Source organism: Anopheles gambiae, chromosome 2 (genome assembly GCF_943734735.2).
Source record: "Anopheles gambiae chromosome 2, idAnoGambNW_F1_1, whole genome shotgun sequence".
Lineage (NCBI taxonomy): Eukaryota > Metazoa > Arthropoda > Insecta > Diptera > Culicidae > Anopheles > Anopheles gambiae.
Genome location: NC_064601.1, coordinates 100382440 through 100408951, shown reverse-complemented (window position 1 = coordinate 100408951; position 26512 = coordinate 100382440). Strand labels below are relative to the sequence as shown.

The 26512-nt window shown below is 40.1% G+C and overlaps 2 protein-coding genes across 3 annotated transcripts; one reads left to right on the top strand and one right to left on the bottom strand.

The window, feature by feature from the left end:
- The first annotated feature begins 1870 nt into the window (after positions 1–1870).
- LOC133391000 (uncharacterized) lies at positions 1871–8263 on the top strand. The gene is made up of 3 exons (XM_061640528.1): positions 1871–2062; positions 5998–7343; positions 8218–8263. Exons 1-3 carry the CDS (start codon positions 1871–1873, stop codon positions 8261–8263), a joined length of 1584 nt encoding a protein of 527 aa, XP_061496512.1.
- Positions 8264–19939: 11676 nt separating this feature from the next.
- LOC133391419 (uncharacterized) lies at positions 19940–21916 on the bottom strand. 2 transcript variants are annotated; one of them, XM_061645793.1, is made up of 2 exons: positions 20208–21916; positions 19940–20125 (listed from the first exon to the last, which is right to left on the bottom strand). In XM_061645793.1, the coding sequence occupies exon 1, from the start codon at positions 21750–21752 to the stop codon at positions 20625–20627; it is 1128 nt and encodes a 375-aa protein (XP_061501777.1). In that variant the 5' UTR covers positions 21753–21916; the 3' UTR covers positions 19940–20125; positions 20208–20624. The 2 variants fall into 2 exon arrangements, with proteins under 2 accessions (XP_061501777.1, XP_061501778.1); XM_061645794.1 differs by having other exon boundaries at positions 20216–21916.
- Positions 21917–26512: the final 4596 nt, after the last annotated feature.

Here is a 26512-nt window from a genome sequence, read left to right as displayed (position 1 = left end):
AAGCATTATTCATTGTTCGTTCGTTTGGGCCGTTTATTTTCAACTCCAGCCGGACGGATGTTGATGCAATAATTCATCCTTCATTTTTCGATGCTCTAGCGGAAGTGCGAGTCTTTGTATGGGTCATGTAATTTTCGTTGTAAACAAAGAAATAAAAAGCTCTAGCTCAGTACTATTACCGTGTTATAGTCCATTTTGAGTTTTACAAATCACTACAAGTTTTACATTAATTTAAATTAAACTTCAATGAAAGCAATCAATATTGAAAGCATTTTTTTACTGATTTATTTAAAAATTCTTGAATCTAATACAATTTATTTGGCATTCCTTTTTAAACGTACATTAAAATTGTTTTTGTTTTTCTGGTATCTGTGCATAGTTGCAGACGTGGTTTTAATTTATCGAATGAAATTGATCTTCTACCTGAACTAATTTATCACTTTAATAATCACCATATCGCTACCTGCCATATCACTAAGGTGACTGTATAATTAAACTACAAGCAGATTGGTTTTAATTGTCACACCGTGATATGTTCTACAAAATGTCTTAGCAAATTAAATCAGTTTTACCGTTACCGAGCCACTTGCTGGTCACTGGTCGATCCGTGTTACACGCACAAACGCTATAAATACTGGACTTTCAAGCCGGGAATTGTTGTTTGGAATTGTTTTCATTTTTTATCATTTGCTACATTTAAATGATCACTAACAGATGCTAGCAACCCTCAGCTTCAATCAAACTTGTTTAGATGTTTGAGTAGTTATTTGTAGAGCAATTTTCTTTATTCAAACATTTGTGTCTATAAAAGATCCTAACTTTCGTGAAAGCAAAATGTTATGGTGTAAAGCATCGACCCTTTGGTTACTGTTGGTGAACCAAGTGTTGGCTCAATCGACCGTGCAAGTAGTGGAGCGTATTGTTCACCGAGCGTTTCACACGAAGGGACACGTGAATACACTCATATATTGGGATGCGTCGGCTTCGATAGTCTCAAATCTCAACACATCTACATATCCCAGGGTAGTATTTGATCGTTCTTCTAGTTTCAAACATTCATGTTTAGCGCATAGTCTCGTCATAATAGAGCTGAGAACTTCTGAAGAAGTAAGAATACCAGTTAAAGAGGTTTGCATAACACTAATTATCATGTACCGTTTTCTTCTAGAAAGTTCTCTATAATCAGCTGAACTTAGCATTTGCCGGTACCCAGAATTATCATTTAGCAAAGTATGTAGTTGTATTGAGTGTGACCAATAGCGTGATCAAACGATTCACTTTTTTAATTCAGTATTATTTTGAACAAAAATACATCATGAGCTACGTCATTGTGTTCAACAACTCTATGGAACAAATGAAAAGCAAGGTGGCTTTTCTTAATGGCAACGAGCTTACTGTGCTAAACCAAACGGCGGACTTTGAGGCCATATTTAATGCACGATTGAAAAATCAGCCCTTCCGGGCGATCATCATTGACAGTTTACCATACACGTATGTGTCAAACCAAGGAAAGCTGGTAGGCTTAGATATCGAAATTGCTAAAATCATCACCCAAAAGATGGGTGTATCATTATACATAAAACGTATTCAAGCCTGGGAACATCGAATGATTGCTAACTTATTAGCGTTTAAGAAAATGGACATTTATCTGACGCGTAGAGGTTGTAATCGTACATTGATTTATCCACAAATACATCTACAGGACAAGTTCAGTGTGAGAATCTTGATGCCCAAAATGCAAAAGTTAAACTTAAACCTTCAATTCTTCAAGCCATACAGTCCCCAAGTGTGGTATTTGCTACTCATCTCAATCACAATAGCATGCACTTTAAACTACGTCTTCTGGAGACGTCATAATATAAACATACTCATGGTGATAATATTTGGTTATCAACAGGAAACAAATGGATTGAAGGCACTGTTGGTATTGGCGATAGAGTTTCTAAAGTTTATTCTGCTCGAGGCGTACTTTGGACAGGTAACATCGTTCATGATACAGCTGCGGTATCAGGCAAACCCACAGACACTGGAGCAGTTCTTTGCCACGGACATAAAGCTAAATGTACCTGAGATAATGAATCACTTTTTTAATCAGCTACCAGACACTACACGGCAGCGTTTACGAAAAAAGATCAAACAACCTCAAATGTTTGTAAACGAAATTGACACTTACAGCCCCGATTATGCTTATTTGATCACGCAGTATGGATGGGATGCGATGAAGAACGAACTTTCGTATGAGTCAAAATTCAATTCGAGCCATTTCTACATCATGAAGGAGCCGTTGTTTGAGACTAGCATGTGCTACATATTTGGAAAATGGTCGAAATTTCAAATGAAGTATAAGGAACATCTAGAACTGCTATACGCTGCTGGCATCATTAACAAGCTTACGAATGAAGCATGGCGACCGGCAAGTAAAGGTTTGGAAGGAGATTCATCTACGGTGCTAATGTTGCCTGATCTGATTCCTGTATTTTACTGTATATTTTACGGCTGGACACTAAGTGCGGTATGCTTTGCAGTAGAGATAGCTATCAACAAGGTCAGAATAATGTTAAGGCATCTTCAAAATCGCCTTGAGAGATTATTTGTGTGCTTATAATTCGATTTTTTTACCGAAATGTATGGGATCATTTCAATATATCACGAACTATGTATGTCATATTACAATGTAAGTTACGCCTTTGTCTATGAAAGATGTAACAGGCACAAATAAGAAAAAATATGTCTGTGTGTGAAACTAAGTCTTTCTATGTGTTGACCAAATATACGATCATTTTATTCTTAAATATCTGATGTTTTGTTTTTGTTTTAAAAATATCAAAACTCTGACGACACCATGTTGTTCCGTAGAGCTTTGATTTACTCTTCACTGTTTGTGTAGCAAGTGTTGGGTCAGAACCTACAGACATTGGAACAATTCTTCGCTTCGAACGTCATGTTGAGCGCATCCCATGGAATGATCCAACTGTTTAACGATCTAACACTAGTGGTATCGGTGCGACTGCAAGAAAAGCTTTAGCAAAACCACACGTTCACTACCGAGGGTAATGGAAAAAATCGACTTGAATGACCGTTCATTGGCGAAAATTGCGCATCTGATGCCTTGGACAACGAACTATCATTTGGATCAATCTTCAACTCGAGCTTTTACTGCGTATTGTAGGACCCGTTGTGGAAGGTTAAAATGTACCTTTTGGAGGTGTTGTCGAAGCTTTGTGCGAGGTTCAGCGAATGTCCTTATCGGCTGCACGTCACTGGAATTATGAGCTAACTGATGGACGAAGCGTGGAGATTTTGTTTTTAAGTGGTCAAACTCATCGGTTTAACTAATCACATGTTTGCCACATGCATTTACCATCGTATGCCATCGCTACACAGAGATTTCCAAATTGCTTGCAATTTAACTGTAATCGTCTTACAGATGTTTTACGAGATACCCATTATTTATTTGAGCAGCAATTACCTACGTTATTCTAAAAATTCTAACAACCTATGACAAGTAATGCATAACCCTGCCAACCGGGATTTCGACAACATGTGGTGGCGCAGTGCTCTACTGTTTGGCATACTTTTTCTCAATGAAGGATTGGCTCAACCCGTCGTGCAAGTTATAGAGGATATAGCACATCAAGCCTTTCGAACCGTGGGATATGTAGATACACTTATCTATTGGGATGCTTCTGAGTATATAGCATCGAGTATTAGCAAACTGACTTATCTCAAGATCATAGTTGATCGCACAAAAGGTTTAGCTAACTTTTTCTGTGAAAATCGTCTTGTGATCATCGAATTGGATGGTACTGACGAGGTGAGTAATAGTTTGTTCGTTGTAGTTGCTTACTTGCTCAAGAAATGTATGTATTTATCTAGCAAAAAATGCACCAGCGTCTACAAACGGCACTGTCAGGCTCTTCGCATCATCATTTGGTAAAATTTGTAGTTCTTTTAAGCTATAACAGCGAGCTGTCTAGAACGCTCCTACTGATTGACCATTACTTCGATTATGCACACATCATGAAGTATGTTGTTGTGATTCATTATTCTGAGCTAGGTGAGGTAAAGGAAGTTGGATATATGAAATCAAACAAGTTCATTTTGCTAAACAAAACAGTAAATTTTGAAGAAATCTTCAAAGCACGGTTAAAAAATCTACCGTTCAGAGCGATCGTTACCAACAAAAGACCTTATTCATATCGTTCAGAACAAAACGAAGTGCAAGGAATAGACATTGATGTAGCTAAAATAGTGACAAAAATGATGGGTATACATTTATCTTTGACACATTTGAATGACTCCAATGTTCCAGGATTGGAAGATTATTTTTTCCAGGACAAAATGGACGTTTACCTGACCCGGCAAGGTTGCAATAATGCAGCGCAACTACCACAGCTTGAACATCAAGAAAAATTCCGGATTCGAATTATGATGCCTAAGATACAAAATATCAATTTTTATCTTGAGATTTTCAAACCATACAAGGCGGAGGTATGGTATCTGTTACTCTTGCTTATAATATTAGCCTGCGCTTTAAACTGGTTGTTTAGGAGAAGAATGCGTGTGAGCATACTGATGGTGATCATTTTCGGATATCATCGGGAAACGAGCAGGTGGATGGCAGTGCTACTGCTGGCAACTCAATTTCTGAAGGTTGTTCTACTGGAATCGTACCTTGGACAGATGACATCGTTTATGATCCAGATGCGATATGAGGAAAGGCCCAAGACATTGGAGCAATTCTTCGCCTCCAACGTTATGTTAAACGAACCTGTGGCAATGAATTATTATTTCACTCATCTACCACTTGTTATATCGATGCAATGGCAGCCAAAATTCAGACCAAATTACACGTCTACAGTAGATCATAGTGGAGCATATGAGCCAGGCTATGCCTACCTCGTGCTGGAGTATGCCTCAGGTACGATGAAAAGTGAATTCACCTACGAGTCAGTGTTTAACTCTAGCTTTTTCTACATATTGAGGGAACCACTGTCTGAGTTCAGAATGTGCACCATGTTTGGCGTTTGGTCGAAATTTTTTGCGAGGTATAAAGAATGTCTAGAATGGTTGTATGCAGCTGGAATAATTAACAAAATTACCGCAGAAGAGTGGAAATTTTCCAGCAAAACGTTAAACACGTTCACAGTTTTGATGTTTGCTGATTTAATTCCTGTGTTTCTCTTTTTGTGCTACGGTTGGGCAGTAAGTGTGATTTGCTTGTTGCTAGAAATAAGCTTTCAAAAACTGAAACAACTACTGTGGAAGTATAAATATCGCCACACAAGACTGTTTTTGCGTACATCATAGGTTGTACTACTTAGTTGAATTATGTTTTTTTTTAATTTATGTTTTATTCATTGAAAAATCCATAAGCCAATAGCTTTATGATGTACATGCTTTAGAACTATGTATTTCTATCTTTTAAAAATAAATATAACGTCAATCTTTGGAAACCTATTCTCATTGTAATTGTGAACATTTCCCTTTCAAGTGTCATTTAATCGGCATTATAAAACTATTACCCTCTTTGTAGTACATTATCAGCACGTAAAACAATAGCTACAATCAACGGCATTTAGCTATTTGTACAGTGATTTAGTCCATACTTTTAATACCACTAAGAATTCTTCAACTCACCAACGTTCATGCTCAGTTAGTCACAAGATGGCGTGGTGTACAGCTCTAGCCCTCTGTTTACTGATACTTCAGCAAGGTTTGGTTCAACCAAACGCGGAAATTGTGGAGCAGATTGTTCATCGAGCTTTTCACACAATGAAAGAACTAAATTCGCTAATATTTTGGGATGTATCAGAAATTTCGCTCATTCACGCACTTCCATACCCCAGGATAGTGTTAGACAACAGTACTGCTTTCAAAGACGCATTGCGAGAAAATTGTCTTGTGATTATGGAATTGAAAGTTACCCACGCGGTGAGTATACAAGTATATTACTAAGAGCTAACATACTTATACATTTGATTTCTCTTTCAATAGCGAGATGTGTACAATCTTGTTAATTCAGCATTCACCAAATGTGCGGAACATTATTTGGCAAAATATGTAGTTCTGTTGTTTTACGATAGTAAAATAGCAAAAACGATCGAAAATGTTAATTATTACTTCGATTATATGAACATTATGAGCTACGTTATTGTGGTCCAATATCCCGGAAAACATATTCGAAACATAGTGGGATACATGAAACATAACCAATTCATTGTGCTGAACCAAACTGCAGACTTTGGTATCATTTTCAATGCCCGACTACACGATCTACCGTTACGGGCGATCGTCACCGAAAGTAAGCCTTACTCGTATTTATCAAAGCGCTTGAGCTTGGGTGGCTTAGACATTGAAATAGCAAAGATTGTAGCACAAAAGATGGGTGTATCATTATCGGTCAATTATTTCGATAGCATATGGTATGAAAACATTCCCAAATTGTTGAGCGACAAGCAAATGGACATGTTTTTGACGCGAAGAGGCTGTAATTCTGTCTTGAAACTACCACAACTTCGACTGCAGGAGAAGCTCAATGTGAGAATGTTGATGCCTAAAATGCAGCGGTTCAATTTCAATCTTCAGTTCCTTAAGCCATATAGACCGGAAGTGTGGTATCTGTTGCTTTTAATAATATCAATAGCCGGTGTACTAAATTGGGTGTTTTGGAAAAGAGTAAGAGTTAACATACTCATGGTGATCATTTTCGGATATCATCAGGAAACGAGTAGATTGACAGCTTTGCTAGTATTGGTAATACAGTTTCTGAAGTTTATCCTGCTAGAAGCGTACCTTGGACAAGTGACATCGTTTATGATACGTTTGCGATATCAGGAAAACCCACAGACACTGGAACAGTTCTTTGCCTCGGACATTATGCTAAACGCTCCAATCGGGTTGAACCAATTTTTCAGTCTACTACCAACTACACTTTCAGAACAATTAATGGAAAAGATCAAACTACCTAGAATGTCTGTCACCAACGAGAACGATTTTTTTCAGCCAGGCTACGCTTACATAATTACGGAGTACGCTTCAGACGCGTTAAAAAACGAAGTGTTAGAAGTGTCCATTTTCAACTCGAGCTTTTTCTACATAATGCAGGAGCCACTGTACGAGCTTGAAATGTGTTATATGTTTGGAAAGTGGTCAAAATTTCGATCAAAGTTTAAGGAATGTCTGGAAAGGATGTACGAAACTGGAATTATTCTAAAGCTAACCGACAACGCGTGGAGACTACCGAACAAAGCACTGAACGCAGATTCATCTACGGTGTTGATGTTTCCCGATCTGGTACCAGTGTTTCGCTTCATCGGTTACGGTTGGCTGGTAAGTGTTATGTGCTTGGCTGTGGAAAGGACCATGCAAAGAGCGCGAAGATTGTTTTTCATGTGTTATGATCGATTTGAGAGAGTGCGTTTTCGTTAATGAGTGTGATGAGGTGTGCCGTATTTCTGAATATTAAGGGAGTTAGAACAGAAAAAGAGTGCTTAATGAAGGTATTAGAGTTGGGAGAATGTGTGGAGTCGGAAAGGAACATCCAACATATAACTAATTGCAAAACTCATGCAAAACAGTTTACTACTTTTAGTGTTAATATCAAGAAGGCAATATTGGAATGATTGTTAATGAACATGTTAATTTAAATATTTACTGTTGTTAACTGTATTTTTGGACTTGTTTCGCACGCTTATGAATATATTGGAATAAAAACCGTTTGCAATAAGATACTCTGAGTTTTTATTTGATACAGAATACTACTTATCGTTCTCTTAGATTCGTCATTATCTGTCTTTCAAACAAACATACAAAAAGTCTTGAAAAAGGTTGCTTCATTATTTGAAACAGTTAAAGTTGCTCGAAAATGTGTTGCAGTTTTAACCACTACATTGATAAGAAATCGCCATCACAGACTACAATGCCTTCTTTTATATAGCTAAGTGGCTATTTCATTAATATGAACGTATTATGAAATAAAAGAGTATTTATAAATGAGTTATGGCAGCAACATTCTGATGATCATGTGAATAAATGTGAAAAATTCAACTTGCTGAATACTTAAATGCTAAGAAAACAAAAGAACTGCCCTTTAAACACACAAAATTGTTCCTTAAACACCAACAAATTGGAGAGGAAACTCGCGCAATCAATGGCATTTAGCTGTTTGTGTAGCGATTCAGTGCATACTCTTAAATCCTCCAACAAATCCTTCAGCGCACAATCGTTCCTGCTCACTTGGACACAGGATGGCGTGGTGTAGAGTTATAACCTTCAGCTTACTGTTCTTTCAGCTAGGCTTGGTTCAACCGAACACGGATGTAGTGGAGCGGATTGTTCATCGCGCTTTTCACACGTTGAGCGGTATAGATACTCTTATATTTTGGGATGTAACAGAAGCGACGATTGTGAACACACTGCCTTACCCCAGGATAGTGTTTGATCGTACAGTTGCTTTTAAACAGCTGCTGCGAGAAAATTGTCTGGTGATCATCGAGCTGAAACCAACAGAGGATGTGAGTGTATATCAGTGTGAAAAAAGTACATTTCTCTTACTAAACGATTTATTTTTCACAGCAAGATATGCACGATCTTATTACTGCAGCATTTATGGGCGCAAAACATCATTATTTGGCAAAGTATGTAGTTTTGTTGGTTGATGACATGAGTGTAACACAAACGATCTTAAAGTTAGAACATTACTTCGATTATTTGAATATTATGTCCTATGTCATTGTGGTACAGTTTCGTGACAAAAGTAAACTAAGCATAATGGGATATATGAAACAAAAGCAGTTAGTTTTACTAAACGAAACAGTGGATTTTGCAACCATCTTCAAAGTGCGACTAACATATCAACCATTGCGAACGATCGTCACCGAGAGTAAGCCTCACTCGTTTCTATCAAAACAGTGGAAGGTGGTTGGTTTAGACATTGAAATTGCTAAAATAGTTGCCCGTATGATAGGAGTAGAATTGTCGGTAAGGCACATCGATCCTTTGAAGTATGCAATGATACCAACATTATTGATGGAGAAGAAAATGGACATGTATTTGACGCGAAGGGGATGCAACACAGCAGTGGCACTACCGCAAATTCGACTCCACGAAAATTTCAATGTGCGAGTGCTGATGCCCAAAATACAGAGGTTCAACTTAAATCTTCAGTTCCTTAAACCGTACAAGTCGGAAGCATGGTATCTGTTGCTTTTATTAGTTACAATAGCTGGTGCACTAAATTGGGTGTTTTGGGAAAGAGTAAGAGTTAACATACTAATGGTGATCATTTTCGGACAACATCAGGAAGCAAGTAGATTGACTGCTTTGATTATACTGATCGTACAGTTTCTGAAGTTTATTCTGCTAGAAGCGTACCTTGGACAAGTGACATCGTTTATGATACGTTTGCGATATCAGGAGAACCCACAGACACTGGAGCAGTTCTTTGCCTCGGACATTATGCTGAACGCTCCAATGGTAATGGATGAAATGTTTATTCATCTACCTGTTACGATATCAGAAGAATTGAAGAAAAAGCTCAAACTACCGCGATTATCTGTTATTAACGAGAATGGCTTTTATGAACCAGGCTTTGCGTACTTGATAACTGAGTACGCATCCAATGCGATGCAAAAGGAGGTATCGGATGAAACATTCTTCAACTCGAGCTTTTTCTACATCATGCGGGAACCGCTGCATGAATTCGACTGTTGCTATATGTTTGGATTATGGTCGAAGTTTTGTAACAAGTTTAAGGAGTGTTTAGAAAGGTTATACGAAACTGGAATAATTCTAAAGCTAACCGACGACGCGTGGAGACTACCAAACAAGGCACTGAACGCGGATCTATCTACAGTGTTGATGTTTTCGGATGTGATACCAGTACTTTACTTGCTATGTTACGGTTGGGTGCTCAGTTTGGTGTGCTTTGCAGTAGAAATTTGCATTCTGAAAGTCATAAGAGGATCGGTGAGGATTAAAAATTACTTTAAAAGCTTGTTTGATCGTAGATCAACCAAGATCACATGGTTTAATGAAACATAAATAAATATAAATAAATAAATAAATATAAAAAATAAATATAAACATAAATAAATCAATGATACGTTTGATGTGTAGTAATACAAAGAATATACCAGATAAACAAACTTAACTTTTTAAAAAAACTTTTAACATTTTATACAATGTCACATGTGCCCTGAAATGATTCATATGAAATGATTGACAGACATGTTTTACTTGACAGTTTCTAATTATTTATCAGCTGTTCTAATTATTTATTCTTTATCGTTTGGCGTATTGCTTGAACAAAGGTTTGCAAAAGGTAATTTTGCACTTTTCTTTGAAGTTGTACAATTTGTATAAGAATTTGCTTTCACCCTTCACGAACACACCCACACGCAGTACAACCGGATTGAATGATCGTTCCATTAGTTGTATAATTGCTTTGAAAGTGTTGCTACCGCACAGCCTGCGCTCAACCATACCGACCTGTAGACCGTATAAGCCGAAACGTGGTATAGAATGCATTTTACCACCTCCGTTATCGATCGTAATCATGCACACACATACACAGGGGTACACACAGGCTGCATGCTGATGCAGTCGCACCTATCAGGGAAGGTGTTGGAAATGGGAGAAATTTCAATTTCACTGCACGACACATAAGCTGCATTGAATCGGTGCTGCAGCGTGTCGGGCATTGGGACGGAAATTCGATAACACACACACTCTTTCTCTCTCGAAAAGGCGATTTGTATGAAGTGAGACATGAGGAGATTGTTTTCATCGTGTCAATCACTCTGGCCGTGTTGTGTGGCGTGTGGTGGCGCCAATGCTGATAACTGCACGGAACTGAGTGGCGGCAAACAAAAAGGAGGAGAAATAAAATACAATTTTTGGAGCATGGAGTTGAAATCAATTTGCCGTTGAATAAAGGTGGACCTGGATGCAGCTGACAGTTTGCACAACAGCACCTAACAAATTGGGTCTTGTTTTGAACATCTTTTTACCAAATATTCATGATGCACAAGCCGTGGGTACCGAATTTTATGCAATCTCGTTCAGGTTGATGGAAAGAAATCCCTCAGTTATCTCAAGGTACAGCTTCTGTGGGCTGGTAAACCAACGTTGATTAATCATTCACTACCTAAGGCGAGTAAATTGCCAGCAAATGGATATTCATCACGCGGTAGTGCTTCAGCTAGTAGCGAGATAAATTGCACCAATATAATGCACAATTTGTTTCCTTTATTGAATTACCACCAACCAGCGGGTTGACTCGACTAGCGGAGGAGAGATAAATCGATGCGACTAAGGAGTGTGATTGCTTCTTGTATCAATATTGATTAGTAGCTCATGAACCAGATCAACCATCGCAAAAAGGGTTAGTTTGGTCGTACCAAAATCGAAGAGCTTACATTTTATTTGATTTGTATGCTTTTTATTAGGAAAGAACTTCCAAGAAGTGTTCCAAGCAATTTGTATTGTATTTATACGTACTTTTGTGTACTTTACATAATTGAGTTACATATTTGATGCATATTAATCCTGTATTAAATTTTAGAATAAATCAATTTTATCATCTTATTGGCCACTAGGTTTGACTAACAAAACGATAGAAATCTGATACAAATCGCCTGGATCGACAGCTCTCAGGCGAGGACCCAACAAAAGAGTCCCGAAAAAGTGCGACTTTCAGTATGTGAAGCATTCTCTGATATTGGCCCTTTTCCCTTTTAAGTTCGAAGGCTGAAATTTTAGCCTGTCAGCCTTTCGTCTCTAGAACATTCGCCTCTAGAGCATGGAAGATTACACCCTGCTCCACAAAGACAAAGAAGAAGAAGAAGACATTGTTTCGAGCAGGTACTCGAATCTAATTATACGATTTGAGGCTGACATAATCTAGGCTGAAAATCGCAGGCTAGTTTTGTATTTCTGGTTTTGTATGGAGTGTTGACAAGCTTTCAGCCGCCAACCAAATGTCAAACTCCATATTAAAAAGCTAGCTAGTATTGTGAAAAGCCCCACTGACAGGCCAATGTTGCTAAGTCGTTATTGAATGTTAACCTCCTAGCTATAAAACATTTAATGTTAAAATATTGACCTTTAAGCAATATCTGAAAAGATATACTTGAAATCCGAAGAATATGTGCAATCAAAAGTTCTTTGTTTTAGTATTCTACAGTAATCCATCATATTATTCAGCAACACTAAACGTCTATCATCAATTCTGAGGTAAGATGCAGTTTGATGCAGATAATCTTCTATTTCTCAGATTTCCATTGAGAATAACTTTGGCGCCACATCGACATTCATTAACCTGCCATCCTAGACCCGGTCTATAGAACAGCCAGAGACACCGTTGTTAATGTTTATCCACGATACACAACTATCGATAGCATCGCACCACAACCAAAGCATTGGCATGGGAATTGAGGATATATTATAAAAATGTCTGCTGTGCTGTCTCAATTGAGGTTGATTTGTTTTCCAACCGCGATGGGGGAACACCCGTACGAAGCTTCACGCGAAACCGAAGCGCAAGCGAAACAGAGAGCCTCTAAACTGTTGTTCCGTACAAATCACACACATGAGTGTGTGTGTGTGTACCGAGCAAAAGAGGAGGTAAAACAGGAAAACTCCCTCCACTCCGATAGAAGGGGAAAAAACGGGGGCACCAGATAAGCATATTTTGCATCATAACGACTCCAGGCTCTTCGGGCGCTGGAAGTGGGTGCGCTGGGAGCAATGCAGCGCGGAGGGCCAAGATTTATGGAGCTTTCAACCGGTTCGCGGCGGTACGTTTTTGCGTGGTAAAAACGAACTGCACTCACACGCGCGAATAAGATGCTTTGTGAACGTGAAAGACGGTACAATATGGGGGAGCAAGGAACAAAAATGAAAAGAAAAAAAACTTCATAAATTCAATTAGGTTATGCAGAACACCAGTCTTTGGTGCACCAGTCCGGTGTCATCCGTGAACGGTAATGTCTTGCTGGATGCTATGGACTAGCGGGTTGAGGGGGGAAATCGTTTTTATTTTCTTTTGCCACTGCCACTGCCGAGCTGTGTCTCACGGGTGTGGTTTGCAACGTTTGTTCTAAATTTCAATCAGCCCAACACACTTGGCTTGGGCGTTTGAGAGTAGTGCAGCGGTGCATTTGCCCTAATAACTTGAAGGAGGCGGGTTTTTTTTTGCAGCTGCCCTCTTTATTAGGGTCAACTGATTTCTTCCGGTGCCATGAGGAAATTTCTTATCAAATTTTTGTTTATAGCCACAAGGAGGAGCCTAATTATGGTCGATTAAGCCATGTTCTATACGTGCGGAAATATAGGGCGTGCAATGCTTTTCAATTCCACGTTTGACCCATTTAATTCATGTTTTCAGTTCTTCTTTAAATTCCATATGATTGCTCATTGTGGTTGGTAGATGAACACTTTCTTTGTGAAGGATATGTTTTACAATATTTTTTGCTTTGTTTTTGTTTCTGTTTGAGTTTGAATCATTCTTATATCTATTATTCTTCAATAATACATATTTGTCCAAAAGTGTTTGCATCAGTTTATAATCAGGCTTTAAGCAAAATACCTACTGCGCAGCTACGTATAATTATATGCCTACGTAACTGCGCAGCTTGTATAATTATATGCCTTTATACATTAAGAACATAAGAAGTGCAGTAGTTGTTTTCACTACTCAGTATAAATAAGAATTATTAATAAACACAATAGTACAGAGAAGTATGTTCAAAAAAGAAGATGATTAAACCAACTTTGAGCTATTTGCATTGTTGGACGTACTGTTGAAATTAAATGTCGTTAAATACACGGGAACACGGGACGAGAGATGTAACATTACTTATTGTGCTTAATTAAAGCGAAATACGCTTGTTGTGCACTGGCACGTGAGAATATGCTGTCATTAGTCCTATCCGCGTTGGAATGTCTCGCAATGGAACCAGCTTAGATGAGCCAACATGGATGTCAAAATAAAGTAAGAACAGTTGGCAAGAGTTTGAATGGAGTGAAAGTGAAAATGAGAATAATTCTGCTAGAAAATTCACTTAAAAATACAGGAATACTGAAGGTCTCTTTAGTGTCCCTTTTAGTAAGATAGCTCATAGTTGTAAGCTTTATGAATTAGTTATTTATACACAAAGATGTGATAAACATTGAATTACCATAAAATGCAGCAAATTAAACAAAGCTACACAGTTTACAGCAGATAGCAGAAATTTAATTGCATTATTCGTCATCACCGACGCACTGTTGCGATGAAAATTGAGCTGATTTGATTGCATTTTGCATGGCCAATTTACATGAATGCATACATTAACGAAAGTGGAGCTATGTATTCAATCATTCAAATCGCTTCGAATGTAAATTCCCTGCACGGCAAAAAACAAGCTGGACAAATAAACGACTGTCAATGATATTAGTTTGTCAATTATGTCCATTCGCGATTGGCGTTTGGTGCACACAAATGATAAATGAGATTTGTGCAGTTTGTTGTTTCTTTTCGGCTTCGGTTCCGCATAGCAAACGGTCCGATATCAAATATCGCTCAACTCGACCATAAAATCATGCTCGTTAGCCACCAATCCACCAATAAATGGACATAAATAATGCATGAAATTATTATCGGCTCGTGAGCTGGCGCGATTGGTTTGCAAAGCTGAGGAGGTGTGGACGTGAAGGGCACGTTTTAGAATATTGATTCGATTTGGTGAGGATGAGGACATGATAACAGAAGATTGTTTCGAAAAGCAAATTGCGCTTGCGAAAAGGGTTACCAGCGGTGGAATAGTGAAAACAGTGTTGCCGAATTTTGAGCAGCATTGTAAATTAATAAATGGTATTCCTATATCCCATCTGCTCTCAAAATGAAGGAACAGCATTTTCAACATTACTTAACTTTGCCTCTCTTGCTCACACATGCAGACAAAATGGATTAACTGAACATTCAGTTTTGGAAATGACAGGCTCTTTGACCCAAATCAGGGATGAACTAATTGAAAGTTAATAACTTGAAAACAGTGTCGAACAATCGAAGCATTTTAGCATGTTTTGGGGAATGGTTTGATGGTTGATTTTGTCCTTTTCATAAAACTGTTTTTGGGGTTTGATGTGGGTTGCACCAAACCTTTGTACAAAATTAACCACTAACTAGCTCGCCCAAAAAGATGGACAGGTTGTCATGTTCAGGTTGCGAGGAATTTACACCAAAGTTCTATCCTATGGCGTGATTTGATCTGTTTTGGTCTGTTTTGGATATTGATCGAAAGATTTTTTTTAAATTTTGAGAATTTAAGCTTCTCTTTATACGTGTGCGTTAAAAGTTTCCAATTCTTCGTATTCGTTATCGAGTGGGTAGGAGATGCTTTCGACGCTCAAGTTTATTTTTCACTGCAAAATTCATGGAAAATAAGAATGATTGATGCGTACATATTCCTGCAGTTTACTGTATACCGTTTATACCGAAGCTTATATTTGTAAAAAAAACAAACAAACATAAAATATTGATTTAATCATTAAACAGAATCAATTCTGCCTTCGACAGTACCAAGAAAATAGTACACAACAATAATGTACCGCACCGCTCTTTAGGATGACTTTGGCTATCTTTGGCAAACTTTTCCACTCACAGACCGAAAGTGACGTAGGAGCAAACATTTCCCCGTCCTTCCTTCCCACACAGCACAGCACTTTGCTCTCTTGACCCATGACGTGGCACGAAAGGGCACACGTTACATTCTCCAACGGTTCAAAAGCTCGCTGTGCCAGAGCCAACCAGCACCACCCTCATTAAATTAATGGCCCGTTTCATAAAGCCATTTTCGGTGGTAAAGTAATAAAATTTTAAGTGTTTTTCCAACATCTCGATGTGGTTTTATTTTTCTTTGAGAAAAGAGGAACAGTCTGGAAGGTGGCATTTTGCCACCGATTGCAGAAACTAATTGATCCCATGGTTTGTTTAGCTTACTGTACAGCAGTGTCTGGAAAGTGTGAGTGTGTGTGTGTGTCTCCATCGGTTGCCACTTGGTCGGGACAGAAGCGATCATAAATTATGATAGAGTGTATAATAATTGATGCGGAAACCATTTAGCTTGTTGTGGAGCGAACGATGCTTACACCAAATGCTCTCAACTTGCGGTTGTTCAAAGTTGTGGGTAATTTTTCGGGTGCTGAAAAGCGTGTTGTTGGGAGTTTTATTGGTGCTTCGTTGCATGTAAATCACTATTGGTATTTGTACGGTAATTGGTGATAGATGTTCGGTAATTGAAATTATGTTACTGGATATTTATCGCTTAGCACTTAGACTGTGCAGTGGAAACCTTGAGCATAATAGAAAGAGTCGCAGAGAAAAAGCAGCTCTTTTTATCAGCATATTTTATATATTCAGGTAATTAAGTATGGGATTTTAATAACAATCGTTTGATATCTGGTTGTGAATTTGTCGTCTATTTAGTTAATCACTGGGTTGTTCCATTTAAATGTAGCACTTTTTGGTATATGAGTATATTATTTTTGGTATAGTTGTTACACGTGTGTCCAACCAATTCACCGACCCATTTTGTTTAAAATTCCTATATTGTACATTAATCCGTCGTAAACTTGAGTTTACGAGTACAAAAAAATAGAATAGATAAAATAGAAGCCATCCAAAATAGATTTACAAAAACAATGTATTATCGACTACACACTGTTGGGCCAGTGTGAAATGCTCATCATACTCTGTTAAATGTTTGCTATTTGGAATTAGAAACGTTACAGCAAAGAAGGATTCTCTCCTATCTAGGATTAATTTCACTGCTCTTGAAAGAATGTTGAGGCCTAGAAATTTTTAACTTCACAGTTTTGTTCCATAGTTTTCGGCACTAATTACCCGATTATACGAATAATCATTTATTCTAACTCACTTAATAACCAAAGAGACGTTAATATGACAATGAACCATGTTAGGAATCTTTGAAGATTCAATCTCCGTTATCAATGTTCTTATTTTTCGTTAATTTATTTTCTTAGTTTTATTTGTGCGATGAACTGTTGGGCTTTGTTCTGAGCTTCAATGTGTCAAAGAAATGGTCGATAAAGACTCAAAATTTATGTGGTAAGTAGGCAGTAGTTGGCCAGATAACCTATACTTTAAATAAGTAAATCATTCAATCAATCAGTCAATAAAGTTCTATTACGTCTTTAGAACAAATAAATTCAAAAAATATTTTATTACAAACTGAAAAATAAATTAAAAGAGGAAATAAAACTTTTCTAGAAGTTATTACAATGAGAGAAATCTAATTAGAACATATCAGAAAACGTCATAACAACATGTTGTGGTTGAGTGCAATCTTTGATTTAAAATAACATTACAATGCTTTTGAATGATATTTATCTTCAACAAGTAATTAGAAGATCAATATGGATGCAAAAGAAAACTAAAAACAACATAAAATTTGCCCTTTTCTACCATTGTAGCAGTAGCTGGTTGATTCTGCTCCTTCCCTTAAGCAAACAATTGCTTTCTTCTTGCTGCTTAATCTGCGCCCCCAAATTGCAACAAACGAAACAAATGCTTCACAATCAAACTGACCAACCGAGTTGCAGCAGTGGCAACAAAAACCTCGCAACCACATCACCACTGAGAGCGGCAAAAGCAAACACATTGCCCGGGATCGAACGGAATTGCTCCGGTGCGAGGCAGTAGAAAAGACAGGAAGTGAGTGCGATAACACATGAGTAATTTATTTTCCTGTATTGAACCCAAAGACCAGTGGGTGGTGTAGTGCACAGAAAAGCACCACTCTGTCGTTGCATCACTCGCTCACCCGGCAAATGCCGGCCAGCACAGCTGGAGGTGGATGAAGATTTGCCTTAAACTCGACAACCCGGAAGTCCAGTACCGTTGTATGTGACAGAATGGATATTAAACTGATTCCGTATCGGACGGTACATCCGTGTGCGTGAGTGTCTCTGTGTGTGTGTGTTTATCTTCAATCTACCCTTCGCAAATGCAATCGTGTCTGTTTTGTTGCCATTGCGGCCAAACACCGATAGCAGAGCGCGTCCAAGAAGTCCGTTTCCGGTTCTTTTGGCACCTTGGCCTTTTTTTTTTGCTGGTTGGTCACCATCCCCCCCGGTAAGCCAATATATTGGCAACAGAAATCCTAAACCCCGACAAACGACAAAAGTACAAACGAACGTACAAACGGCACCCGACAACGAATCCGGTTGGTGATGAAAGGAGCAAGCTTTGGAGAGGGAGAAAAAAAACCGATAAGAAAATTGGGATGGCGGTGAGTGAGAGAAAGACGAAAGGAGGGATTTTATACGGCAGCAAAAGCCGCCAGCCGGGTTGAAAGAAACCAGTGCGCCATAGCAATTAATTTCACGGTTCGTGACATTTAAAAGCAAGCTAGCTTCGGGATTTATGCTAAATGAAAGGTGAAGGTGCTAACGTACCGAGCGAAACAAGCCGAACAAGCGGCTGATGATGGGGCGTGTGGTGGATGTGATGGTGATGGCAGGGTGATGAGAAAAACTTTCTGCAAGCAGGCGGTGGTGTGTACCGTGTCTGCCATGGTAACGTGCATGGCTTGGAGGACTGAGGCTGGTATTATTGAATCCGTTCGTAGCGGCGGCGTACGTCCCGACACTCATTTTCCTAACCTACTAGATGGTTGCTACAGTTATTCACAGCGGCGTTGTAAGAGCGGGCTCAAGAAATGTGTTGCCATCCCTAGAATTTCATGTGAGCGCCGTACGTTCCCGCTACGAACGGATTCAATAATACCAGCCTGATGTTTAAATACTGTGCACACTCTGCGTCGTTGAAATTTGTCAAGTGTATTAAAACAAGAGAGAGAAGGGAAGAAAAAAGGATTATTTGATACTTTTTTCCTGAAAAAATAATTGAGTTTGATTACTGTTTAATTACCAAAACGCACATGGCGAGATTGTTTGGCTACGCCGAAATATTCAAAATAATAAAATACATGTTATTGATTTTTAATGGTTCAAAAATTCAAACAAAGGAACTCAATTCTTCCTTTACAGCTACAACCAGCCTCTCGATTAAAGTTGTCCATGTGCTGCATTTTTCCATCACGTAACAAACGATTTTTTAAACAAATCACATTATCACCTCACCACCCACCGGTGTCGATCGCCGTATTTGCAATCGACCGCCCAAACACACCGTTCCCAATCTGCCACCGACAGTGATTGGGACAAGCTGTTGCGGAAAAAACTTCATTATTTTGGTGCACAAACTTTACGCTGAATTCACCCGAACCGGGCCGAAAATCGTTTGCGTCCTTCAGCGAAAAGGAAATGCAAAACGGGTTAAAGTTTTGCGGCGGGGCTGTTTGCTGGTGCCGGAAGCACTGAGACGAGCAGTCAGATTCCAATTTTTCTGTCCCGTAAAAACTCGGCGACATGTGTGTGAGTGTTTCGTTTGGTGTGGGGAGAGTGTGGGGAGTTTACGGAAAGTCACGTAAGCTTCACGAAAATCCCAAATTTGTCCCTCGATTGGGCGAAAGTTTGCTGCCATGTTTTTATAGGCTCATTTCCGCTTTCGCTGCTGCCGGTTTTTCGTGCCTTAGCCCTGATGTTGGAGGGTTTTCCCGAGCTCCAGCGTCATATGAACGGACATTTCCGCAAGATAAATTAAATTGATGTTTTGGGTAAATAGTGGCGACCGGTTGGGCTGGAACGCTTGTAGTGCATTAAGCGAAAACTATTTATTTTAGTTAAAGCTAACCAAGAATTTATGGCCACTAAGGCTGGAGCAGAGTTTGGTCTAGGACCATTAACGGAAAAAAACTAATTTGTTATATTCTTATGGTTTTCGTCGTGACTTGTGCTATTTTTTTTTCTCCGTAAAACCGATTTTTTCTCCGAACGTATGAAAAATGACAAAATTTTGAACTATTTTGGATTAAATTTTGATTCCAACGATTTGAAGTCAATTTATTCCATCCTCAATAATATAAAGACTCTGTTAGGACATTCTTGAAATGCTAAAATTTCTAAGCTACGATCAATTTAATATACAAAAGCATGTCTGAACCCCTCTCGAATGGATGCCTATTTCTTCTCCAGGTTTTTCAGATAGGACTGAGATCTACCATAGGAAAAATATAATTATTGGAACGAAATTAATTCACTTCCCATTGTACTTAATCATCAATAAAAGCAATACAAACCATCTTACCAATCGTTGGGCTTCAATTACTTGGACGTTGTTTAATCAGTTGCTTCAGTTTCGTTGTTCCACACGATTGTGACCTCGGCTTCGTTCCCGTGTAACGTATATCGCGAAACACACGTTCCTCGGGGTGCGTCACCGTGTGAATGCCGCCTGTATATCGACCACCACCCAGTCCCCCAGCATCCTCCTCTCTTGGTATCAGGCAGCAGCAACTTTTCCGTTTCAGTGGTTTCAGTTTTGGAACAAACGATGCCATTTGTACGAATTTTAAACCCTTTTTTTACTTTAATTTGGAGCGGATGGAGAGAAATTTACAAATGCTTGTGAGTTGTTAAACGAGCGACTTTTGCTTTTCAAATGAATGCTTCGATTGTTCTTGCTTGTGTGTTTGATTCTGCGCCTACTTCTCTTCCTAGCTGTCGTTTGCCGAACTTTCTCCTTGCATCGTTCGATTGAACTGTACATTCACCTGCCGGAAGACACGTTCGTCCGGCTTTACGACCGTGTAGGAACCGCCACAGGTACGCGACCAGCGAGCGCCCGGTTTCAGCCGAGGTACAGCGTCCGATTCTTCCAACCTTCGGGCGATCATTGCCAGCTTGGCGCTGGTGCGCGGTGCTAGATAGCGCTCATCGCGCTTCCGCTGCACAACGTTCTTTGTGTCACAGGAAAGGCAGCTCAAATTTTCACTCGCTGGTTGGGTCGTGCCGGCCGATTCTGCTATGCGACCTTGAGAGCAGGATCTCGAGGGAGTAACGGAACCTTTCCGTGAGCTGACACCACCATCAGTCTGGAGACTTTTTTTGCTGCTAGTTATAAGTTCGCCTTCTCGTAGCTTTTCCTCGAGTAGAGCTTCGATTCGCAGTGGCAGTTGATCGCGATGACTTAAGAGCAGCTCCATCTGTCGTTGCAGTTCATCCAGTTTGTCGGTAAACTCGGATAGCTTGTCGATTTGGTCCGCCGTGCACGTGGTTTGCTGCATGGATGGGGTTGAGGTTGCTTCCTCCACGCTGGTCTGCTTGCTCTCCACAACCTGTTGGAACTGTTGGAATTCGTTCGATAATCGTTCGAGCTTTTGGTAGAATAGCTGTTCTATTTTCTCCAGCCGCTGTTCAAGATCGCCAATCACAGCGAGCAGTTTAGTTTCTTGCTCTCGGAATTGAGACGCTTGTGCATCGATTTCCTCTAGAAGAGCTTCGGAGGTGACTTCTTTCGGGGCGGTTTCCCTCGCCTGAGAAGAAGTGTCTTCTTCTTCAGGGTCACAGACAACAGCCACACCACATTGTATTACTGTCGGTTGCTCTTGAGCCTCCTCGTCTGGTTCTTCCGGTTCCTTCAAATCGGCAATAGCATCCTCGAGGAGTTGAAACCGATCATCGTTTGTTGTTCGAGCGTCATCAATTTCTTGTGAAATCTTGCACATACCTTCGACCAAGTACTTTAGCAGTCGGTTCAATTCGGTACAGTTGATCACTCCGTCCGGCAGTGCAATGGCCTCGTCCACCAATGCTTCTAGATCGCTTGGAGTTGGTTCAACCATCTTACCAAGCTTTCTGCCAGGACGGCAAATGTCGAGTTCAAAAATGACAAAAACACGAAATTACACTAATTAATTTTTAATTCCACGAGAAGCACACACACACAGCCAAAGTCAATCGAAAACAAAGTGCCAAACTCGCAGCTCCACAATCAGAGCATACTAGACTGGGGAATGCTTATCCGGTGAGCAAAATCGCTCCACCGCCAACTGAGATCCTGAGCATCCCGCTAGCAGAACCTCGTCGAAGCTTTCAGATTCGATGGTCCCACGACCACGACCGACGGTGGCCTACCGGACACACAGCAATGTTTCCTAGCAACTGCACTTCCTCCCATACCACCACGACCACCGCCAACCCGTATGCTGGACGCTTTCGAGTTTTGTCCCCGCCGTCCACCTCCTTTGCCGAGCGAAACGTTCGATTGTGATTTTGGTAGGCGCGTTTCGATTTTCGCAATTTTTTGCTGCATCACTTTCAGCATCGTTTGCACGGCCTGCAGCTTCTGAAGGATGAGTTCATGCTCCTTATCGGCATCCGTTCCACCCTTTGCGCCGACCTTGGTTTTGGAAGTGCTGGACCGGGCGGACAGTTTCCTAGTTTTGCTGGTGGATTTTTTCAACGACCGTCCATCGATCGTTACACGGCTGGCCGAACAGCAGCAACGGCACGGACCACCGCCAGAGCCGGGCTGAATGAGGGCCGTGAGTTGCTGAAGCAAGCGGCGCAACGCACCGCAGTTGATGGCAGCTCCGGAGGTGACAAACACATCATCGATGAGCTTGTTGATTTCGGTGCTGGGTGCTGCGGTTGGGGCCGGTTTTAAGGGCGCGGGCATTTCAATTGACTGGACACGGTTCAATTTCGGGACACTTCGGAAATTAATGAATGAAAACAATCAACAGCTATCTGTCAACATTTGAAGAATTGAAATCTGTTGCCGGTTACTAACCAACCGGTGGCAGTAGAATCCAGGGCTACTGGATGAGATGATGCTGCATGTCAATCAGAGACTGTGAGCTTCGAAGAGTGTTTGGGTTGTTTATTGATGTTCATTAAACAAAATGGTAAGTTGTCCGATGATATTGAGAGGCCTTAGCGCTTCTCGAATATGTGCATTTTTGGTAAGAGAGGAGTCCAAAGACAACGAGTTCTAATACTAAAATATGAATCTAACTAAATTGATAAAGCGATTGCCTGGAGTGTGGGGCGGTCCTATGGTAGAGTCGTCAACTCGCAGGACTTAACAACATGTCGAACCGTCGTAGGTTCAAACCTCATATGGACCGTTCACGGTAGTCCCCCAGACAGACTATCGGTTGTGTAGCGCTTAATAAGTCTTGCAATCATTTATAGGCTAGCATGACCGCGTAAGTCGTTACGACCAAATAAGAAAAAGAAGAAATAAGTAGCTAGTAAAAGTTTATGATTACCTTGCATATCGACTGGTTCTACGGCTGGTTTCATTCGTAAAGCGGTATGACCATCAGGAAAGGTAAATTTTTATCCTTTCATCCATAATATTAATGTAAATGATCTAGTTATGTTGCTGTAATTTTGAGTTCAAATTAAAACTTAAGAGCTATTCATTTGCTGTACACATATAGGCGAATGTTCCAACTGGAAGTTTCAAGAGATAGATCCTACTCTTAATGTTACTATTTTTAGAAAAAAAAATCTGAATTGAACCTGTGGGATAAACCGTTCTCGTTCATTCAAACCATGCGTATCTTCCAAACTAGTAGCAGACATTGCCTACAAATTTGATATAAATTTCAGGATAATAATGATTAATTGAAAAATGAAAGTTTCATACTCGTAATTAGTACAATATTGAATGATGAAATGCATTAAGCTAATATTTCTCATGAAACAGTCACATATTTTATATAAATAATGACGAACGAACTACAGGGAAACCTTCTCTTCCACTAAGTATTCTCATATTTTCTGTGAAAGGTTACTCTTTTTCAGTTTTTTCTTTTGTAATCTAGCTCCACGCAAAGTTTGAATGTATGTAGATTTTCTTTACAAATCTGCTGATGCTGATGGGGTGATCAATCTGTCATCGAAGATATTGGAGAGAGCTTAGGATATTGATATGGCATCCTTTCCCGCCTCTCCAACCATTCGTTGAGCTGATACGATTGGCTCCTCGGTGAAACCTTACTCCCAAGCAAAATATTGCTTCTCACAACCACTTCGCACGGGCAGGCACGTCTGGTTGTGCAAAAACCCTTACCACCATCGTCGTTAGCCTTATGTGTTGAGTTTTGTACTCTAACAACTTTTCCCTCTACCTTCCCGGATGTTCCCTTGCAAGATGTGTGCGGAAGCGAACCGTCGATGCATCTCTGGTCAGTACGCCATGGGTACAGCGATACCGAAGTGAAGACGGGTTTGCGCGTCCACAGCTGCCCGATGTACCCTCAAGAATCGTTCCGTCCCGTACCAGCTGCGATAATCTTCTTACGTGTTGCCGTGCTTGATTTTCCGGAAAATAGAACCACACTAGACCGCACCGGGGATGGGCAAAGTCTTGAAGACTTTATTTTGCTTTCTGTTCGGTCCTGGGGTGCACGCGCGTGATGCAGGCGACGACGTGCCTCGGGCGCTAAGCGTACTATACCGTAACGATCTTTTCCGGTGGATTGGAGTGGAAAGTCTATTGCCGATTGGAGTTTTCCCAAGACGCCGGGCGCACACGGGCGCTGCTTTTGCTCAGGTGCCACGGGAATCATCATCATCCACCCATTGGCCATTTGCCAGGATCATTCGCCCGAGATGAACTGAAGAACTAATCAATTTATTATTAAATCTCACTTTTCTTCCCAGACACGCTCGCTCGGTCCATGGCGAAAGTGGTCGCCGCTCTTGCATGCACATTGCCCGAGGTTCGGGTTCCTTAGGGGGTTTTGGGACCGTGTCAGAGCGGGCGGATAGAAGCAGCAGCAGCAGCCGATTATGGAAAAGGCAAAGGTGCGTGGAATCAACTCCCGTACGCAGAAATGATAAGTCGGCCATTGGACAGAGATATGATAATCAATGCTAAATGGAAACGGGCGTGCGGTTGCTTGCAAGATACGCGTGTTTGTATATGGTCGTGTGATAGGATATCCCATGTGCATGCTGGAACCATGATTGGAAAAGAGATTATTGTGCGGTGATGTGTAATTGTACAATACCGTCGGCACGAGCGAGACGAGAAGGATTGCGCCATGGCGCCACAGATCATAGGTAGCGTGTGTTCTTAATTGGTGTTGCACGGTGGTACTTGACTTGGGCATTCTCGCTTGCGGACGAGTGATCGACTGGGGATTAACACAGAGGGCCATGATTCGGAGCAAGAGTTTAATTAGTTTTGCCCGGTTTATGATACCATGTGCGTGTGTGTGTGTGTGGATGACGCAATAGGCGGATAGAATGAAAGGGAGATGTAGTGGTTGTGAAGGTGTGAGGTGATGCTCTGTGATTTGAGCTATATGAATAGCACTCGATTTTGATTTAATGGGCAAGACAAGTGCTTTAATCTTAGACGCTATTATCAAGCATATTACTTATTGCATATTTTTGGGAAACGAATTAGTATTATTTGTGCCGTTGTGTATGAATGTGTACTCACATGTTGTGTATTAAGATGGATATGGCATTCTAGTCATCATATGTGTCCAATGGCCGACTTATCATTTCTGCGTACTGGGTACTCATTGGAAGTATTTTGTAGGAATAATTGGTGATTCTGCAAGTAACTTTACTTGATGCAAGTAAGTAAAATAATAAAAAACAATACAGTTGTCCAATAAATTCAACCGTACCGTTAGGAGATCAGCGTTGAAAGAAAATAGTTTAAAAATAAAACTCTCTTATACCTAAAGATTTGTAGAATCAAAGAGTTGAAAATTCGTATTCCCTTAAAATAGAAGTGTTACAGAGTCCAAGAGAGGTGTAATGTAGTACAGTAATAGAGCCCATGAATTGTACACTAGGATAGGTTGTTAAGTCAGAGAATCGTAGAATCGTAAAATAAAAGTGGACTCTACGAAGAATCAACGAGGGGAAGATTCTAATCATTAAAGAGGCCCAATTGTTTTGCGTTTATACACTCTGGTGAACATAAACATATTAGCCTGGTAAAGGATTATCAAAGTCTTTTAACATGGTAATTAAGGATCCAAACCTTTTCTAAATAAATCTCTAATAAACCTATAATAAGCTTGTCTACCTTGTATTACTACCGTTAAAGCTACTAGTCACAGGCATTTAAAGCCATATGGGACTATTTCAGTCACGCATCAACAATAGTTCTTTAATTTAATAAGAATTTAGAGAAAGGTTAGATTAAAAAAACAAAGTCTAACCCAACGAAATGTTAGAAATATTCAAACCCATTAACATGCATCTCCATCATTCCTATTCCTGGTGCACAAACCAACCAAAATGCGATAAAAAGAAGGTTAGCCTGGTTTTTACATTGGCGCACAGACTTACATCTTTATCTGGTACGATTTATCGAAGCTTTACCTGCGTCTGGTATGCTTTGTCTGCTATGGAAAGCGGAATAATCTAAAAACATGCCCCCTTTCCCAAAGGCTTAGCAAGGATATCATGACATTGTTCCGCTGTGGTAGCAGTTACAATGTTGCTATGCTCGCAACCTCTGTGTCCGCACCCCGGTTCACCTTCACGAGCTGTGTGTGTGTGTGTGTGTGTGTGTTGGTCGTCTTTTCGCACGAGTGATTAAAATCACCACCGAAGGTCCACT

Excerpts from the sequence above, each read along its gene's own strand:
- LOC133391419 (XM_061645793.1), bottom strand. The coding sequence starts at position 21,752 with ATGGTTGAACCAACTCCAAGCGATCTAGAAGCATTGGTGGACGAGGCC.
- LOC133391000 (XM_061640528.1), top strand. The coding sequence starts at position 1,871 with ATGGTGATAATATTTGGTTATCAACAGGAAACAAATGGATTGAAGGCA. Across the intron at positions 2,063-5,997 it reads CCACGGACATAAAGCTAAAT|CGAGATGTGTACAATCTTGT; the intron begins GTACCTGAGATA and ends CTCTTTCAATAG. Across the intron at positions 7,344-8,217 it reads GGTTGGCTGGTAAGTGTTAT|CGCACAATCGTTCCTGCTCA; the intron begins GTGCTTGGCTGT and ends CAAATCCTTCAG.